At 49.5% G+C, this 20,694-nt stretch overlaps 1 protein-coding gene across 1 annotated transcript in view; it reads left to right on the top strand.

The window, feature by feature from the left end:
• The window catches only part of LOC101016387 (fructose-1,6-bisphosphatase 1), a 32,630-nt gene extending 20,054 nt beyond the window's left edge, over positions 1 to 12,576 (top strand). Inside the window, exons 3-7 of the mRNA XM_031654877.1 lie at positions 1,059 to 1,195; positions 4,231 to 4,285; positions 7,644 to 7,781; positions 9,028 to 9,147; positions 11,350 to 12,576. Of these exons, the coding sequence (XP_031510737.1) occupies positions 1,059 to 1,195; positions 4,231 to 4,285; positions 7,644 to 7,781; positions 9,028 to 9,147; positions 11,350 to 11,541 (642 nt within the window). The 3' untranslated portion in view covers positions 11,542 to 12,576. The remainder of the gene's footprint in view (positions 1 to 1,058; positions 1,196 to 4,230; positions 4,286 to 7,643; positions 7,782 to 9,027; positions 9,148 to 11,349) is intronic.
• Positions 12,577 to 20,694: the final 8,118 nt, after the last annotated feature.

Raw genomic sequence — 20,694 nt, 5'->3', positions numbered from 1 at the left:
GTGTGCTGGTAAACTGCGTCTCAAAGCAAACAAGTCTCTGATACGTCCCCTTGCCTCTGTCAATGGTGTGAATACTCTCCCATCGTCAATTTTAAGCTACCAATGTGACGTCACTGAAGGCAGAGCTGGGAAGAGATGTGCACGGTTAGCTCCTGAGAGCTGATACCAGCCAGCTCCTGCACACCACTGAAAATCCCTCTCAAAGCAGGAATCTGCAGTAGTCCCACTACCACTGCCAGTTATCTCCTTTGGGAATTACACTAGAAATTTGTTTTGTTTAGTTTTGTTTTTAGAGACAGGGCCTCACTCTGTCACTAGACTGGAGTGCACAGTTGTGGCTCACTGCCGCCTCCAACTCCTGGGCTCTCGTGATACCTCCTGCCTCAGCCTCCTGAGTAGCTGGGACTACAGATGTTCAGCATCATGCCCAGCTAATTGAACTTTTTTTTTTTTTTTTTTTTTTTTAACAGAAGGAGTCTATGTTGTCCAGGCTGATCTCAAACTCCTGGGCTCAAGTAATCCTCCCGTCTTAGCCTCCCAAAGTGCTAGGATTAGGCATGGGCCACCGTGCCCAGCCAGGATATTTTTGAAAACTCTATGCATCCCAACCTCAAGGGGCATCTGTAAGACCTCCACGAGAAGTTTCTTACAGGTCTCAACTCTAGTGAAGTCTCTGCTTCACCTCAGGAATTGCTTTTTCCTTTACGAATAAAGGAAAATGAGTGACTAACCTTGCTTTTCTTTTCCCTTTGGCTGCCAGGAAACTCAATGCAAAGTTATGATTTGACTGTATCAACAATGTGGGAAATCATGACTTATCTGTATTCCATTCCCTTCATCCGCACCTCCTAAGTGGTGTTTTCTCTGTTTAATGGTCGTGTGTGTGTGTATCCGTGCGTTCTCTATGCCATTTCATACCTTCCATGACAGAGTCTAAATAAATAAGACCCACATTTTTTGAACTTTCCTCTGAATTCCCACTCTTACTCCCTAATGTATACTCCTTAGTGTATCTTGCTACAACATTTTAAGGTTGTGTTTCTTTTTTCTGTGCTCAGGGTAAATATGTGGTCTGTTTTGATCCCCTTGATGGATCTTCCAACATCGATTGCCTTGTGTCCATTGGAACCATTTTTGGCATCTATAGAAAGGTAAAACATGATATCTTCAGCACTTGGTTTGGGGACAAAAGTTAAGATGGAGCATTCAGTTCTATTTCCCTGTGGCAGAGCAGCCAGAGTGGAGCTCATGAGACTCCGTGAGGCTGAAGTAGCTTCTGTCTCAAGTTCTGAGCTTTTCAGCAGTAATTGCATGACGAAGACCCACTAGGTTGTTGAAAGAAAATATAGGGTAAAATATGGGTGGGAAGAGAAGGATATTTCACTCTTTTTACTATATCTTACTTTTTAGGATAGAAAATGAGATTTTAAAAAAGGAGGCAGTAGAGGGTGAGTATAGTGATGACATGATGTGAACTGAGAGTTGAGAGCGTGTGACAACCATAGAGATTATTTAGGTCAAAAGTGTCCTTTAAGTCCCCCAGTCAATGGTCCCGGGCTGAGTCCAGCCTATGGCCTAATGTGTACAGCCTGTGAACAAAGAATAACCATTTTGCATTTTTAAATAGTTGAAAAAAACTAAAGAACAATGTTTCATGATCCATTTTAAGGTTTACTCTCCACAAATGAAGCTGTAATTGGCATTTGGTCACATTCATTTGTTCACGTTGCTGCCGTTGGCTGATTCTCCGCTACGCTGTCAAAGTTGTGTAGTTATGATAGAGACTGTATGGCCCATAAAACTGAAAACATTTACTATCTGTCTGTCTGTAGCAAAAGTTTCCTGAGCCTTGCTCTGAGTCGTAGAAAGCACACTGGACAGGACGAGAACCCAGCCCTGCCCCGGGTCTCCTAACACCTGACTCGGGCAGTCATCCCTCCTCCAGAGCTGCTTTTTCTAAGAGAGAGGGGAGGGGAGGGGAGGGGAGGGAGGAGAGGGAGGAGAGGGAGAGGTGCTCAATTATACAGATAAGTGAAAATTAGAATGAAAACCCATCCACCCAGCAGGAAACATGATAAAATCCAAGGTACATCCTCTTAGCTTTAGCTCTTGTTTTGTTTTTTTAATTTATTTTTTATTTTTATTTTATTTATTTATTTTTTTTGAGACAGAGTCTCGCTCTGTCGCCCAGGCTGGAGTGCAGTGTCTGATCTTGGCTCACTGCAAGCTCATACTCGAGTTCCACGCCATTCTTCTCAGCCTCCCACGTGTAGCTGGGACTACAGGCACCATACAGCCAGCTACTTTTTGTATTTTAGTAGAGGCGGGGTTTCACCCGTGTTAGCCAGGATGGTCTCGATCTCTCCTGACCTCCTGATCCACCTGTCTCGGCCTCCCAAAAGTGCTGGGATTACACAGGCCGTGAGCCATGTTTTGTTTAAAAAAAATTTTAGGCTTAGGCGGTGGCTCGCGCCTGTAATCCCCAACACTTTGGGAGGTGGGTGGGTGGATCACAAGGTCAGGAGGGTGAGACACATCCTAGCCTTGAAGTAACCAAATCTCTAAAACTCTAAAAAATGCCCGGCCGAATGTGGCATGAATCCCAACTCTCAGGGACAGGAGAATTGCTTGAATTTCCCTGGAGATAGAGATTTCAGTGAGCCGAGGATCGTGCCACTGCACTCCAGCCTGAACAACTGCTCCAGACTCCGTCTCCAAAAAAAGTATATATATCCTTGCAAAGTATCAAATCCACAGAAGAATAGCGGGGTTTGCCTTGAAATTTTTCCTTGCAGAGGAAGACCTCTGGTTAATGTGTTAACCACAACTAAAGCAGTATTGATGTTTGCTAAGCCGACATTCTCATCTCAGTCCCCATAAATAATACTCTTTTAGGGAAAACACACACACACACACACACACCTGGGAGGTGAGAGGCATTGGCTGTGTAACTAAAAAAAAAAAATCAAGCCAGCTTACAGCAGCAGCAGATTATGAATGACAAATTCTCAACAATAAGTCTCGACTCTTCTCAATAAACCAGGAAGTGACTTTATTAAAAGACAGAAAGCGGGGCCGAGGCGGTGGCTCACGCCCTATAATCCCAACACTTTGGGAGGCAGTGGCGAGGCCCGGATCGAGGAGTCAGAGAGATCAGAGACCATCCTGGCTAACACAGTGAAACCCCGTCTCTACTAAAATACAAAAAATTAGCTGGGGCGTGGTGGCTGAGCGCCTGTAGTCCCAGCTACTCAGGAGCTGAGGTGGGAGAATGGGTATGTGAACCAGGGCCGGAGCTTGCAGTGAGAGCCAGATCGAGCCACTACACTCCAGCCTGGGTGACAGAGTGAGACTCCATGTCAAAGAAAAGAAGAAAATCATTAATAGTAAGAAATCAGTGGTTAGAGCTGTGTCCTTAAGGAGCTCCCTTCCCCTAGTGTTAGAAAAACTCTGGATACATGACCAGTCGGCTGTGTTTTTAATGAAAAATGGATTACAGCACATGTCACGTTCTAAGAGTAGGTATTATTTTAGTAACTTTGGTGTGTGGCCAGGCGGGGGCGGGCACTGGTTTTGTGATGTAAAATGTGCTTCTTCTGTGCATCACGGTTAACACATTGGACATCTGCTGCTCTACCCATGGCTGACTCTGGGGAGAGATTCTGAGTCCCTGCATTTCTAGGAATTTCCCTGACGTGTGAGTGACATAGACCAGGGTATGGAGCTGCAACAGCAAAACTCCTGAAACCGATTTCCTCTGAGACTGGCTGCCCTGCAGCTAGTCAATTGTTTAAATGAAGATGGAGTTGGCAGGTGAAAGGGTGGATGCCGTAATAAGATTACATTAGTCGCGAGCTGGCAAAAGGAGCCATGCTCTTTTGGAACTGATAGTGGAGAGATGAGGGAATATCACATTAGAAAGACTGGAGGAAGTAGCCCTGATGGAAGAGGGATCAGATGCAGGAAGTCTGGGTTCTGGGGGGAGGAGGCTGCGTGGTCATCTAATCAGGATATTGCTGGCGTGTAGAGCAAGGCCTTTCGGGGAAATTTCTTCATCAGAAGAGCACCTTGAGAATGCCTCCTGCTGATGGTTGAACTGTAAAAGAATCACAAAACAAAACAAAACATTCTTTGATTTCTTTCTTGCTCTAGAAATCAACACAGTGAGCCTTCCCGAAAAAGGATGCTCTGCAGCCAGGCTTGAACCCTGGTGTGACTGCTCTGGCTTAGTGCTCATGCAGACCTGCCATGGACACAATGGGGTCAACTGCTCATGCTGGACCAGGTGAGAGCCTCACAGGAGGCTGGGGGGGCTTGGCTGGTGGTCACGAGCAACTGAATGCTATGCGTGGGGGTGGGGCTGATGGAGAGTGTGGCAGTAGGGGATGAAGCTACAGGGGTGTGGTGTGGAGTGTGATAGAGGGGATGTGCAGGGGGTATGTGGAGGGAGTGGCGTGGGGATGTCTCTTGAGTAGCGATGGAGAGGTGGCGGTCAGAGGGGGATGTGGGGCGATGTGTGGAGGTGGGCGGCGATCTGAATCGTAAAGCCGTCGAAGTCATATATCGAAAGATAAACAAAGCAATCATAAATCATATATCGAGAGATCTCTAATCTCGAAAAATCATCATCGTCGCTTAAAGCAATCATCGAGAAAATCGTCTATCGAAAGAATCACAAAATGCCGAAAATAACGTCTATCGAAATCAGCAAAGCAATCATCATCATAATATCGAAATCATAATATCGAAAATCAAATCTATCAAAGATCAAAGAATATCGAAAAATAAATCTATCCCGAAATCGTAAAGCAATCATCGGCGTCGAAAATCACCATTCCGGGTACAAATCTCAAAAAATCCGAAAAAGGCTCGGAATAAGGACAGTGTGTGCCTCCCGAGCAGACTGTGGAGGTGAGAAGTGGCATCTCAGAGCAGAAGAGGGGTCTTCGTTCCAATGTGAATTCCTCAGAGCAGCTGTTACTCAAATGACCCAAATGCCTCGAGTCCCTGCAGGCCACAGGGATGATGAAGTGTGCTGGGGAAGGAGGGCCGGGGGGCAAGGGTGGAACCGGGGTGAACTGAAGATTTCCAGCAATTCCAATTGGGAAGAGGGGGCCCGCCTTGCCAAGGCTTCTAATGGTTCAAGAAACACTGGATTGTAAAAACCATAATGTTTCTACATGTGTGCAACACTATGCTGCCAACTAAAATGCATTTATGGACCGGATGGGGCTGTAGACATTCCATTTCTAGCTTTTCTACTTTAGTCACCAAAAGGCTGTTTTCCTGAGATGAATGGGCGTGCCAACTGAAGCAGTGGACGGCATTGTTTCTTCAAAAATAGCTTCCACATTTATTTGTGTACATTTACACAAACCTTCAGTTAACTGGTGCAGTCTTTCTTTCTTTCTTTCTTTTTTTTTTTTTATACGGAGTCTTGCCCTGTTGCCCAGGCTGGAGTGCAGTGGTGCGATCTCAGTTCACTGCAAGCTCCGCCTCCTGGGTTCAAGCGATTCTCCTGCCTCAGCCTCCTGAGTAGCTGGGACTACAGGTGCCCGCCAAGACACTTGTATTCTTAGTAGAGACGGGGTTTTGCCATGTTGGTCAGGCTGGTCTCGAACTCCTAACCTCAGGTGATCCACCCACCTCAGCCTCCCAAAGTGCTGGGATTACAGGTGTGAGCCACTATGCCTGGCCAGCGTTTTTAACTTTTGGAGATATCCTCCTATGATATTAGTGAACTGTGTATAAAGTGCTTTCTGCTGGCAAACTGAACCCCAGGAACAGACAGGGAGCGGGAACCCTCTGTGGGAGACAGGCTGCTGGAGGTGAGGCCGGGTCTGTGTGGCGGGAAGGGCTAACTCAACACCGGCTGCCTTTGTCCCAGGCTGTCGGGAAAGTGGCCTTTCACCTCCTTGGCAGCATGGGCACTTAACAAATAAACGAGGGTAGGGTAATAGCACTAGTTCAAGTCTCCGAATGTGGTGTCCTGGGTAGGGGTGGGGTGGGGGGGTTAGTGGCAGAACCAGAGCAAAGTTCCCCCTGAGCCCAGGATGCAATTTCGGGCCCCACTGATGTTTGCTGGCTGTGACTTGCCAGGCCCTGGCTCTGCTTCCCATTCTTCACTGCCTTCTCTTGTTACCTTTGAGTTGGTGGAAGCAGAGAAAACATTAAATCTCTTCTTGTTTCCAGATTGCAGGCCAGCATCTCTGTAGGGAAGTTTCTGTGTGTTTGACAGTCTTTTGCACTCCTCAGTCCTGAATGTCTGGAAGCGCAATGCAGACCTGCTGGGATTTGATTCTAGCCCTTCTGCCTGCTGTGCCTGACGGGGCTGAGCCTCCCACCAGGGAGATGCTAAGTGCTTCCTCTTTGCTTAGGCTGCAAAGCCCGGCTGATGGTTTCTGCTGAAACCACTGCCACAGCTGTACCTGGGTTTCTAGTGGCTTTAACTTTGGGAGCTTTTATGCTTCGTCTCCATACACAGACTTCCCTCCTTTGCACCGTGGACAGTCTGGCTGGGCCCTGCACGCTGCACCCAGCATCTGTTGTGAGATGGCTTTCTTTTCTATCCAGTTTTTTGAAAGACATTTATTTATTTTTCTACCAATGATAAAAGAATATTCCGGTATATTCGTGGCCAAAAATTTTGAAAATATTAAAAAAGGCATAAAAGTAAGAAAGAAGAATCACTTCCAATGACTCCTTTCAGTGACCACTGTGAATTCTCCCCTCCCTCCCTCCCTGTCTGTCTGGTTTCCACGTACTGCATGTGGGTAGGAACCAGTTTCGGCTGTGGGAATAAATGGCTAGGCAGAGAGGTGTTGGTGGCCTTTTTTCTTTTTCAACCCTTGTGTCAATGTCAAGCCCGTTCTAAACGGGTAGAGCCTCTGTCACCCTCTTGCCAAAAACACACAGGAACCCATAAAAATCCTCAATCTGGAGCAATAGGACTTCTGCAACACTTCCCCCCAAATTCAGATCTCCTCTGAAGAGCCTAAAGCTTAAAGGCATAAGCTTAACCCTGGGCTGCGTGGGAGGAGGCGGTCTGAGAACAACCTCGCACGCCAGTGAGCAAAGGCATCGGAAGTCACGTATGCCCGGCTCCAAACTCAGGGTTCCGCTGTGTTCTGTAACAGTGCCCAGAAAGGAGAACTCCCATCAGGGTAGAAATGTAAAGCAAGAACAGCGCTGAGCACTTGGGTGTTACCCAGGGACTGATCCCGCAGTTGCCGTCTCTCCCGAGAGCCCACCTCCCACCTGAACCAGTGCTTTTTTTCTGTTTGGTAAAGCCATACACATCTTATATTGCTTTGGACACACGATTCTTACTTTCTTGCAGGCTTTAGCAGTCTGCTTTCCCTCTTTGTGTGGTTTCTTGTTTTACTGAAATCATTTGCAAACAAAGTTGAAAGTCTCCGTTATCACCCTGACGGCTTCTGCAGCATCCTCTTGCCTCCTGTGCCCCATTCACAGCTCCCGGAGAGTCTGGCAGGTGTTGTGGGGTCCCAGGATGAGCGGTGCCCGTGGGCCACGACCCCAGCCCAGCGTAGTCCAGCATAGCCCAGCCCATCGCTCGCCTCATCCAGGCCTGGGGGATGCGATGTGCTCGTCATCTCTCCACCATTCCTTCCTTGTCTCAAAAGGCCATCGGGGAGTTCATTTTGGTGGACAAAGATGTGAAGATCAAAAAGAAAGGTAAAATCTACAGCCTTAACGAGGGCTACGCCAAGGACTTTGACCCTGCTGTCACTGAGTACATCCAGAGGAAGAAGTTCCCCCCAGTAAGTGAGGGCCGGGGAGGGTGGGGCAGGGTCTGGGCATGTGGCACCGGGGCCGTTGTGGAGGCAGGGGCATCCCCCGGAGATGACAGGGATCCTTGGGATCGAGGACCTTGGACCTCACCTGGGGCTCCTGGGCGGTGTGGAAATATGTTGGTTGATGACGTACCTTAAAGGTGAAAGGAAGCAGGGATGGAGTGGACTGGGCTTCCGTCTACACTGAGCCCACGACGAAGGTCTCACCTCAGTACTGGGGACTGGAATTCTCACCCTGTGACATCAAAAGTCAGTCTCCATTTCAGCCTTTGCTGCTTTCTCTCGGCAGAAGAAAATTAGGATAATAAAGTTAACCAAATGAATGAATCAGGGCAGTCAAACAGCTTCCCTTCTGGGGTCCATGGTCCCGGATGGTATGAAATGTGGTTCCCCCCCTCAAATGCCCACCAAGGGGTATCTGCCCCCGCTAGGCCGGCCCGAGGCACATCTGTCCGTCATCTCGAGACCGAGAGCTCATCATGGCATCTCCCTAAAGAGGTTACAAGCTAGTGAATACGAAGAGAAGAAATGGCTGTGTGTGGAGCTTGCTCTATGTCGAATATCTGATTTTGTTCTTTCTTTGTTTAAAAGCCATTGGTGGCTGCTGTTTGCTAGAGATGAAGCTCAAGTGTTTGCAGGGCGTTCAAGGATCCTCAGATCTGCTCCAGGCTCTCTCTCCAGCTTACTCATCTCTCCTTTCACCTTACCCTGGATTCCTCTCCTGCCCCCAACCTCCGCACAGGCACACCCGAGTCCCACAGGCCCCTCCAGGCCCGTTTCCCTCTCTACATTGCTAAGAAGATGCTCGTGCAGTTTCCTCTCCTGTAAATTACACGCTGCCTCCCACCCCTGCCCAGTTCCTTAGCTTGGTAACAAACTTCCTCAGCCTTTGAGGTGTTACTAAATGGCACAGTTTTTGTAATGCCTGCCTCAGCCCCATAGCCAGAACCAACCAGACCCTCGCTGGGGCTTCGGTGGGAATCTGACCTACTGGGAGATGGTGAGACGCTGTCTCCGTTTTTCCATTTTCTGTGTCTCCATTTTTCCATTTTCCATTTATTGGAAACAGGATTCTAATCCATTTTTTAGCACAGCCCCAAGTACATACCTGGTAGGTGCTTGGTGAATGGATGTGGAATCAAAGAAACTCAGGGACACAAAACTCTCTGTCTTATTTGCTGCAGCCCTAATTCTTGCTGGTCTTAACTTGCAGGATAATTCAGCCCCCTATGGAGCCCGGTACGTGGGCTCCATGGTGGCCGATGTTCACCGCACTCTGGTCTACGGAGGGATATTTCTGTACCCCGCTAACAAGAAGAGCCCCAGCGGAAAGGTAAGGGTGTCCTCTGGAGTGGGAGCGAGGAGCAGATTGCACTTGCAGCCCACACGATTTGGTTTAGGAAGAAGAGAGTTTTGCGAGCTGTTACGCTCCATGCTACGTTGCTACATGTGTCTGTGGCATATTCTTTTGTGGATTAAAGGTAAAGCCGGATGATATCAACTAAAGATAAAAATAGTCTCTTGAGAGCCCTTCCAGTGCTATGGCAAAAGAGAATGAATCCTCGTCCTGATGAGGACTGAAGGGCTTCCAGTGGATACATGGCTTGGCTCAGGCAAAGTGAATTCCATTCATAAAGTGAAATGAAAAAACCCAGCCTCACTTCCAAGGCAGTGGATCAAATATATATCCCCAGCAGAAGGTGTAAAAGGTGTGAAACAGGTCACTAGTGAGTCAGCATCCGCTACGGGGAAAATGATACCTTTTAGGGAAACAATCTCTGGGGAAGCCTAGAGCTTCCCGGTGAGCCGTCACCACCAACTCACTAGTCCAAGCCCACGGCGCTCCCAGCTGGCTGCGGGGTGGCTGTGCTCCCCGTGCTCACTCAGAGCCTCCCTGCTTTCCTTGTGCTCCCCGTGCGCACTCAGAGCCACTGTGCTTTCCTTGTACTCCCCGTGCTCACTCAGAGCCACTGTGCTTTCCTTGTGCTCCCCGTGCTCACTCAGAGCCACTGTGCTTTCCTTGTGCTCCCCGTGCTCACTCAGAGCCTCCTGCTTTCCTTGTGCTCCCTGTGCTCACTCAGAGCCACTGTGCTTTCCTTGTGCTCCCCATGCGCACTCAGAGCCTCCTGCTTTCCTTGTGCTCTCTGTGCTCACTCAGAGCCTCCTGCTTTCCTTGTGCTCTCTGTGCTCACTCAGAGCCTCCTGCTTTCCTTGTGCTCTCCGTGCTCACTCAGAGCCGCCCTGCTTTCCTTCTGCCAGGGTGACAGTGTGCTTCCTTCCCAAGTATTGTGTCCTTCCTATGTTTTCCCAGTGGACAGATGGCTTTTTAGACAGAGTCTTACTCGTCACCCAGGCTGGAGTACAGTGGCGTGATCTCGGTCCACTGCAACTTCCGCCTCCTGGGTTCAAGTGATTGTCCTGCCTCAGCGTTCTGAGTAGCTGAGATTACAGGTGCCTGCCACCATGCCCGACTAATTTTTATATTTTTAGTAGAGATGGGGTTTCACCATGTTGGCCAGGCTGGTCCTGAACTTCTGACCTCAAGCGATCCACCCGCCTCGGCCTCCCAAAGTGCTGGGGTTACAGGCATGGACCACCACGCATGGCTGCCTTTTTTTTTTTTTTTAATGCAAGAGGAGAACAGGAACAACAGGCCCCTTAAACTAGTTGGAAACCTGTGTATTTGGATGTATTTGGGTCTGTTTGTAGCAGGTGGCATCCAGAATGAAGGCATTTCTATTTACTGGAACCATCATCCAGCCGTAGCTGCCTCGGGCATCTCAACCTGTGTGGTTAGCCTGCTTTCCAGCACTTTTCTCTAAAGTCCCCCCGAATTGCTCCTGAACACAAATACTGAGGCTCCTTTTTTTTGGTTTTTCAAAACTAGCCATGACACCTATGAGGAAATAAAGTCGGGAAACACCTGCGGAAAGCCGTCGCTCAGTAGGCAGGTGGCATGAAAAGGCAAACGATAAAAAAGTTAATATTTAAAAGTCAATACCAAGACGTATAATACCCCGAATTCCAACCCAAAAGCCTTGGGAGAATCGTAAACGGAATGCACACAGAGCTGCAAACAATATCACAGTGTTTGGAGGGGCCGGTCTGCTCTCCAGATGTCTGCGGCCAGACACCACCGTGGATTTTTTCAGTGCTTTTAGAGTAGGCGAAGCTCCATCCAACACACACAGAATCACTCATTAAGTCCCGTTTCCATGCTATAAAGAGAAGGTAATGATCACTTCTGCCAAACTGTCGTTCTGTCCAGTATGCAGGTGGTCTGTCTCACATGTGCATCAGGTAATCTGTTCCTGGCACTGGCTTGATGAATGGTTGAATTTAACCACATGGTTAATGTTTTGTCTCAGATGCAACCTGGGGTGGGAGGAAACTCGTACAGCCTCACAGGAAGGAAAAATACAGTATTCGTTCCCTTGGAAACTCCCACCAGCTCTGCACGTTTTGCTGCAGAAGAGTCTCTTTTTCATGCAATACCTTCTGACACAAGGAGGCCGCTCCCGGTCTTGTCTTCCAGCTGCGACTGCTGTACGAATGCAACCCCATGGCCTACGTCATGGAGAAGGCCGGGGGAATGGCCACCACCGGGAAGGAGGCCGTGCTGGACGTCGTTCCCACAGACATTCACCAGAGGGCGCCGGTGATCTTGGGGTCCCCCGACGACGTGCTCGAGTTCCTGGAGGTGTCTAAGCAGCACTCTGCCCAGTGAGCACCTGCCCTGCCTGCGTCCCGGAGAACTGCCTCTGCCTGGACCTGTTGTCCCACACGGCAGCGCCCGACCCGCCGTGTCCCACACGGCAGCGCCCGACCCGCCGTGTCCCTTACATTCCTAGACAGCGGAAACAAAACGCACGGCTGTGTCCACCGTCAGACGCTGTGGAATGCCCGGCCCTCCCTGACCAAATGCTGTCTCCGAAACGCCACTGGTGGCAAGATGCAGTTTGAGTGGATCGAGGAGAAATAAACTTATCCCTCCCTAAAAAAAAGCCTCTGTTGCTTTGTGTCAAATAATAATGATGATGACAATAATAACTGCTGATGCATATAACATTAGATAACTCGTTTAATCTTCACAAGAACCCAATGAATCAGATACTCTGAATAAGCCATTTTATAGATGACACAATGGACGAGGAGAGGTGAAGTAATTGGCTCAAGGCTTCCAGCCGACGCGTGGCAGAGCGAGGACCTGAGTGCAGGCAGCCTGGCCACTCCTACGGCTTCTCCTACAGGTCGTCCCAGTCCGGCCTGGCCCATCATTCCTCAGCCTTGTTCAGGATTGCAGCCGAGTAACCATGCAGCCTGAACATGGCGGCTCGCGCCCTCCTCGAAATGGGGGAGCTAGTGGCTGAATGGTGGTACCTGCACGTGACCCCTGGCCTCCCGAGCACGGATGGAACCATCTGAATCGCACGTGAAGGTTTACTTGTTACCCAGTGGCGATTTTTCTATAAAAGCACAGCACTTGACTCAACTCACAAAGCCTAATAGTTTCTACAGTCTAGTTACCATAAGAAAAATTATTCACTACAAGAACAGGGTTTAAGGAAATGCAATTTGTCCCAAGCAAGCAGGCTTCTCGCTAAACTCTCTACAGAAACAGGTTCTCCCTCCACTAACCCTGGTCTTAGTGGATCAGAGTCCCAGATCGTGGCAAGCTCTGTCAGGCGCTAAGTAACACCTGTGGCCCTCCTTGGGCTCTCGATGTAAAATGGATCTATCCATATAATTCCACTTGGGAACTGAAAACTGGTGTCTGTGTGAATCCTGTTTCTTCCCCTCCAAACACTCCCCATTCATTTCACATTTTCCCAGCAGGACACTGTGATCTTGAGCACTGGATCTACTTCTGTCCACTGACCAGACCCAACGCCAGTGTTTCCCACTCCAGCCAGGGCTGCCTCTGGGGAGGGTCCCTGACGCACAGAACCCCTTCTGAGTTCTACACTTCTTGTAGCTCGGCCGGCATCTGGTTCTCAAAGCGTGAAGGGAGAGACGTGTGGTCTGGGAGCCTTTTCCTGATATATATCACGAAAAAATATATATATTTTTCCTGAAATACATATATATACACACATCATATATATACACACACACATCATATATATATATAAAATATATATATATATTTTTTTTGAGATGGAGTCTCGCTCTGTCGCCCAGGCTAGAATGCAATGGCTGCAACCTCTACCTCCCAGGTTCAAGTGATTCTCCTGGCCCAGCCTCCGGAGTAGCTGGGATTACAGGCGTGCACCACCATGCCTGGCTAATTTTTATATTTTTAATAGAGATGGTGTTTCACCATGTTGGCCAGGCTGGTCTCAAACTCCTGACCTCAAGTGATCCACCTGCCTCGGCCTCCCACAGTGCTGGGATTACAGGCTGAGCCACTGCACCCAACCCTTTTTCTGCTATTGAGACGGCACCCCACACGCCAGTGCTGTTTCCTTACAGCCCTCTTAGAGGTTCCATAGCCTCGCTTCCCAGTTAGGGCCATACTCGACCCGAAAGCCACATTCTAAGTCTTCAAAGCAAATCTGCAGAGGAGCTGCTCTTGGCTTCCTTTGCCAAAGGCTAGAAAAGCAAGCGTCCAGCTTGACTGGAGGTGCCTGACCCCTGGCCTCACTGCCACGCAGGCTGGCAACAGCGCGTGCCACTAGGCATTTGATGGAACTCCCTGTGGCCAGGAGGGAGGGGAAGCTCCACGTGAGCGTCACTGTTTCCTGGAGTGACTGTGGCCTGGTCTGCGTGTCCAGAATCGGGAAGAGTTTCAAGATGCCTGTGGCAGGCTGAATGGTGTCCCCCAAAAAGACACGTTTATGTGAAAACCCTGGGACCTGTGAATGTGACCCGATTTAGAATGAGGGTCTTTGCAGGCCGGGTGCAGTGGCTCACGCCTGTAATCCCGGCACTTCGGGAGGCCGAGGCGGGTGGATCACGAGGTCAGGAGATCGCGACCATCCTGGCTAACATGGTGAAACCCCGTCTCTACTAAAAATACAAAAAACTAGCCGGGCGTGGTGGTGGGCACCTGTAGTCCCAGCTACTTGGGAGGCCGTGGCGGGAGAATGGCATGAACCTGGGAGGCGGAGCTTGCAGTGAGCCAAGATTGCGCCACTGCACGCCAGCCTGGGCAACAGAGCGAGACTCTGTCTCAGAAAAAAAAAAAAAAAAAAAAAAAAAATGAGGGTCTTTGCAGATCTAATTAAAGTAAGGATTAAGATGAGATGAGCCTAGATTACCTACATTAGGGTGGGTCCCCTCTGAAGCCACGCGTTTTTGTACAGGTGCATGACATGGCAGGAGCCTGGAAGCCTGAGCCACTGCCCTGCCGATGTCAGCCTGCGACCGGAAGGAGAAACAAACCTTTGCTGTGCTAAGCCGTGGGGTTTCAGGTTTATTTGTTGCTGCACCATAACATAGGCTGGCAACATTTTTAACCTCTCTGAGCCTCCCTTTCTTCATTTGCAAAGTGCTAATTGTAATATCTATTGTAGTGAAGGCCAGTTTCATCACAGGTAACAGAAACCCACTTATTCTGCTAAAGCAGAAAGGCAGTTTGCTGGAAAGCTTCAGGGGACTCTCACGAAACCCAGCACCCACTACCTTCCTAACCACGAGGACACACCCTTAGTCCCGGCGTTGTCGGCCAGTCCACTGTGTCTCCGTGTCTCACCCCACGCTCCCTGGAGAAAAATCCTGCCTGTCTTAGCTGGTGTCCAGTTAGCTGCAGACATAGACCCGGGCCACATAAGACACACGTGGCCTGGGTTTTCTTTTTATGTGCAGCGCACACTTCTCTCTAAGACGGGGATCATGGGCTGAGCAGATACCCCAAAGGGTCTGCCGTGCTGGAAGCAGAAATGCTGAGGTTTCATCAAAGAGCCTGTGTTGGGATCACTGGAGAGGGGCACGGAAAGCATTCCAGCAGTTTTGCTAACAGAGAATATGCCCTCAGCCACTGCTCTAGAGCCACAGCCCAGATCCTAGCCTTTCTGGGGGCCCCGCCCTGTGAACTGCCCTAAGACTGCCTCACTGTTCAGAGACTCTGTCTGTCCTTACTACTTCCACCCAGGCCCGTGAGAACCTTTCGCCAAGCAGAGCAAGCCTGTAAATAGCTTTGCGGTCACCGAGGCATCAGTGGTGCTGAAAAAGCTGTGAGCTGGACGCTGCCCCCCGCTTCCTCTGGGCCTTGCCTTCCAGACGCCCCGTGTGTCTACGCTGTTGTGGGCCCTGAAAGAACTTTGGCATTTGCTGAAAGGTCACCAGCTGCAATTTCAGATCATGTAGGTAACTCGAACTTCCAACATTTAAATGTAGCTGAAAGGGCATGACAGCTGCACAGGTGCCAGGCTGGGCTGGAGCGTGGCAGAAACGGGCTCTCCCTTGGATCCCTTTACGGGGTGAGCTGACTTATAAACGGCACTGGCCAATCCCCTCCCTCCTGATCCCCAAGTTATCCAGGCTTCTGCTCAGCCTTGACGCCCACAGTGCCGGACAACTGGCGCCTCTCCAGAGGTCTGCGCAAAACACTGGCTTGTTGGTTTCACTTCCAATCTGTTGTGAGCAGATATGTTAATAAAACATAATAAGCCGTGCACAGTGGCTCACGCCTGTAATACCAGCACTTTTGGGAGGCTGAGATGGGTGGATCACCTGAGGTCAGGAGTTCAAGACCAGCCTGGCCAATATGATGAAATCCCGTCTCTACTGAAAATACAAAAGGTAGCCGGGTGTGGTGGTGCGCGCCTGTAGCCCCAGCTACTCGGGAGGCTGAGGTGGGAGAATCACTTGAACCTGGAGGATGGAGCTTGCAATGAGGCGAGATCGCACCCTGGCACTCCAGTCTGGGCAACACAGCGAGACTCTGTCTCAAAAAACCAAACCAAACCAAACAAAAACATAATAAAAAGAATTACAGGAATGGCCAGTAAGCACCTGTTCAACATCACTAATCATTAGGAAGATGCAACTACTCTAAGCCACAGTGAGATACCTCCTCACACCCATTAGGATGGCCATTGTAAAAACAAACAAACAGAAAATAACAAGTGCTGGCAATAAGGTGGAGACCCTGGGACCCTCGCTCACTGCTGGGGAATACGAAATGGGGCAGCCACTGTGGAAAACGGAGCAGCAGTTCCTCCAGAAATTAGACGTAGAATTACCATATGATCCTGCAGGTCCACTTCTGGGAACATCCCCAAGAGAATCAAAAGCAGGGCCTTGAACAGATGTTTGCACGCCGTGTTCGTGGCAGCACTACCCACACTAGCCCAGAGGCGGAGGCAACCCAAGCGGCCACGGAGGATGAATGGGTAAACAGATTGTGGTGCATCCACACCAGGGAACGCCATTGAGCTTCAGAGAGGAGGGGACTCTGACCCAGGCCACAACATGCGGGGATGCCCAGGACATCGTGCTGAGTGACATAAGCCAGTCGCAGCAGGACAGATCCGTATGGTTCATGTGTATGAGGGACTGAGGGCAGCCAAATTCATAGAGGCAGAAAGCAGAATGGCGGATGCCCGGGACCAGGTGTTGGGAGGGGAATGAGGACTTCTTGTTTCGTGGGTACAGAAGTTCAGTTCGCACAATTTGAGATTGGGATTATGACCATAACTGGAGTCTAGAACTGTTCTATCATGTGAAACCCCCTTGTCCCGTCCCCTCTCCACACCCCTACCCCTGGCAGCCATGAGAGTTCTCTGTCCCCACAGGTTTACATTCTGGAGAGTCCCCTACAAATGGAATCTGACTGCAGATACTCACTGGAGACTGCTGCTGTCCCTCAGCGCAGTGCCTCTGAGACTCGCCCAAGTGCCACACACAACACTAGTATTTGTGTTGTTGGGTAATAGTATTCCATTGTGGCCGGGCGCGGTGGCACATGCCTGTAATCCCAGCACTTTGGGAGGCTGAGGCAGGCGCATCATGAGGTCAGGAAATCGAGACCATCCTGGTTAACATGGTGAAACCCCGTCTCTACTAAAAATGCAAAAACAAAATTAGCCCGGCCTGGTGGCAGGCGCCTGTAGTCCCAGCTACTCGGGAGGCTGAGGCAGGAGAATGGCGTGAACCCGGGAGGCAGAGCTTGCAGTGAGCCGAGATCGTGCCGCTGCCCTCCAGCCTGGGCGACAGAGCTAGTGTGCCATGGCATGGCTTTGCCAGCGTGTGGACCTATTCGCTGTTGAGGAGCTTCGGGCGTTTGCAGTTTCTATTTAACTGGAGCTGCTATAAATACCTGTGTGTGGGTTTCGTGTGAATATACATTTTCAGCGTCGTTTTGCACCATCAGAGGGGAAACCCCCTTAATCAGACAACAATGTTAGCTCCAAAGGAAACCTGAAAACCAACCAACCAGGCCTCCGTCTTCACCCTGTCGTCATTTACAGGAATGACCAGAACTTGGTAGCTCCAGCCACTCTGCTTCTGTAACGATGTCAGAGGAATCATCATTGGTCTCCTCATGTGAAAGGCAAAGCTTGTCTGTTAACGGGAACATGACGTGTTAGGATCAAGGAAAGGTCCATTCTGCAGTTTTCCCAATTCCCAGAGCTCTTGGGAAAGGAGGAGTTTTCCAAGTTTGATCCTCATGATACCAAAATTAAAATGTTCTTACCCAAAAGACGATAGCTCCCGTTATTAGCTTATTATTATTATTATTAAACTGATGCTGAGTGTCGGGGTGAACAGATTAATACAAAGTGGCATCTCTATTCAGATGAGTCTTTCATTAAACAGGAACAAACAGGGTAAAACACGCTGGAATGGCCCTTTCTCCAGCTTCCATTAGGGAAGTTGGATTGATTATTATGTCGGCAGTGTAGCACCTTCCAGAAGAAGCGATCTAGAAACGACGCCCACGTCTTTACCTTACCCTTAGCAACTGACGGAAGAAGCCACTGCAGAAAGCTCTCTTGCTAATAACTTTTTTTCTAACGTATTTCTCAGTGTGACGGTATCGTTCTGAATGATTACGGCAACCACTTTTCATTTGGATTCAGAAACACTTGGAAGCAGTGATAATGTGTGTTTTCTTTTCTTCTTCTTCTTTCTTTTTTTTTGAGACGGAGTCTCGCTCTGTCGCCCAGGCTGGAGTGCAGGGGCGTGATCTCGGCTCACTGCAACCTCCGCCTCCCAGGTTCAAGTGAATCTCCTGCCTCAGCCTCCCAAGTAGCTGGGACTATAGGTGCACACCACCACGCCCAGCTAGTTTTTTGTATTTTTAGTAGAGACGGGGTTTCACTGTGTTAGCCAGGATGGTCTCGATCTCCTGACCTCGTGATCCGCCCACCTCGGCCTCCCAAAGTGCTGGGATTACAGGCATGAGCCACTGCACCTGGCCAATAATGTGTGTTTTTAAAACTAAGTGAAAATAATACAGTTAGGGATCATGAAGTCTAATCCCATTTTTTTTTTTTTTTGAGACAGACTCTCAGTGTCACCCAGGCTGCGGTGCAGTGGTGCCATCTCGGCTCACCACAACTTCCGCCTCCCTGGTTCAAGTGATCCTCCCACCTCAGCCTCCTGAGTGGCTGGGACCACAGGTGCACGCCACCGCACCAGCTAATTTTTGTATTTTTTATAGAGATGGGGTTTCGCCATGTTGGCCAGGCTGGTCTTGAAGTCCTGGGCTCAAGCAATCCCCCGCCTTGGCCTCCCGAAGTGCTGGGATTACAGGTGTGAGCCACCGCGCCCAGCTGGATCTCATTTTTAAATTGAGGCATCTGAGTCCCAGAGGGCTTTGACACCCGGCCCAGCCTTCTTTCCTTTGGGTACAGATTGAGCAACACTCTGGTCTGACCCAGGCAGATGTTCTTGTTTTGTTATACGCAGCGATCTCTCTTGTTAGAACTCGATTCTAAGCTCCTGTCTTATTCTACGTTCTAATTGTGTTAACGGCACATGTGCATCGCCATGTGTGGTGCTCAGTCATCTGGGGGAGGAGCGTCCTAGAATGGGAGAAAGTATCACCTAAGAGGGGCCGGGCGCGGTGGCTCAGCCTGTCATCCCAGCACTTTGGGAGGCCGAGGTGGGTGGATCACGAGGTCAGGAGATCGAGAACATCCTGGCTAACACGGTGAAACCCCGTCTCTACTAAAAATACAAAAAACTAGCCAGGCGTGGTGGCGGCGCCTGTAATCCCAGCTACTCAGGAGGCTGAGGCAGGAGAATCGCTTGAACCCGGGAGGCGGAGCTTGCAGTGAGCCGAGATCACGCCACTCACTCCAGTCTGGGGCATAGAGCGAGACTCCGTCTCAAAAAAAAAAAAGAAAGTATCACATAAAAGAAAGAACTCTGGCCTCAGGTAGCTCTGGGCTGAGATTCCAGCTAGTAGCTGTGTTATCCCTAGGAAGGCCTAGTTTCCTCATCTGTAGAAATAGCACTACTGGATCAAATAATTGGGTGGGTTAATGTGTGCCACACATTGAGCTAGAGGTGTCATCTCTCTCCATCTGTCCATTCACCTCAGCGTTGAAAGTTGAAATAGATTGAATGAAAATCACAAAAAGGGTATGGGATCCTGTATTTGTTCTATTAAGAGGTGGCATATTCCTTGGCAAATAAAGATCCCGCCCCCAGCAAAGAATTAGAACACTGTCACATAGCAATTCTTCTTCTGGGGTTGTATCTGACTGAAGCACCTGCCCAAACATAAGGATGTTTGTTGCGTTACTATTTGAAAAGCAAACTTACCTAAATTATCTGAATGTCCACACGCTGGAATGAAGCAAGCCTCGGTGTGCTGACTTGGACATCTTCCCATAATATCTGCTTTCTGGAACTAAAAAAAATATGTAAATAATGTATCTATATTTGGGATCTTAAACCTGCATAGTAAGAACTGCTGGTAGATCTTAGTTTTATCTGAAAGTTTCCACATAAATTGTGAGCACCAATGCCCATCTCAACCACTTGGTTGCCCTCCTCAACCAGTTTGGTTGATCCAATGCCAGCGCCCAGCTCCTGATGGGGGCATCACCACGTGACCCTGATCTGGCCGACCCTGTACGCAGGGAAGTCTACGGGGGTGGGAGGATGGCTTCCGGGGAAATTGTTCTTTCCTAATAAAAGGGAACGGATGTGGTTGGAGCTGCCCTTGTTCCCCATCTTCAACAGGGGCCAGGTGTTCAGAACGGCAGTGACATTTTGTGCCCACGGGCTGCCAAGCAAGGGGCACAATCCAGCAGACCAGGGATGACAGAGACGAGGCAGAGAGGGGCCCCAGCGGAACCACGAACAGCCGAATGAACCAATGCCAGCCGCCCCCTCCTAGTGCACTCGTGGCCTGTGAGGAAATAAACCCCCACGTGTAAATTGCTCTAGGTGCTCTATTACCTGCAGCTGAACACGTTCTAATTGACGTAACTGTCAGGGGAAGAAACCTTCAGAGAAATGTGCATGTTCTACTGTTTTGCGAAATGAGATTATGTACAATTGCACAATAGTTGTGTGCACGTTGAAAGGCTGGAAGGGCAATCATAGGTAACAAAGTACTGAGCACCTACTATACCAGGCACATCTCATTGTAGCCACTGTACAAGGTGGATGCTTCGTGTCTCACTCATTTAAGAGTGAGACCACTGAGGTTCCAAGGGGTTTAATAACTTTCCCAAATCATGCAACCAACAGATAGCTGGCTTGGGACTCAGAGCCAGGCCTGGCTGGCCCTAGAGAAAGTGCTTCCACCACCATACGCACCCGGCCAGTGCCTACTGGCTGCTCAGACCGCCACCAGCCCTAGGAGCCGTGATTGCTGGAGAGTGGGGTGGGAGGATGGGCTGGTGGTGAGGAGGTTTTTCTTTATCTACTTCTTTAGTGTTTCCTTTATAATAAGCAATTTTTGTTACAAAAGTGG

The sequence above is a fragment of the Papio anubis genome, chromosome 13 (assembly GCF_008728515.1).
Source record: "Papio anubis isolate 15944 chromosome 13, Panubis1.0, whole genome shotgun sequence".
Taxonomy (NCBI): domain Eukaryota; kingdom Metazoa; phylum Chordata; class Mammalia; order Primates; family Cercopithecidae; genus Papio; species Papio anubis.
The sequence above is the reverse complement of the archived record's forward strand: the minus strand, read 5'-3'. Positions and strand labels throughout refer to the sequence as shown.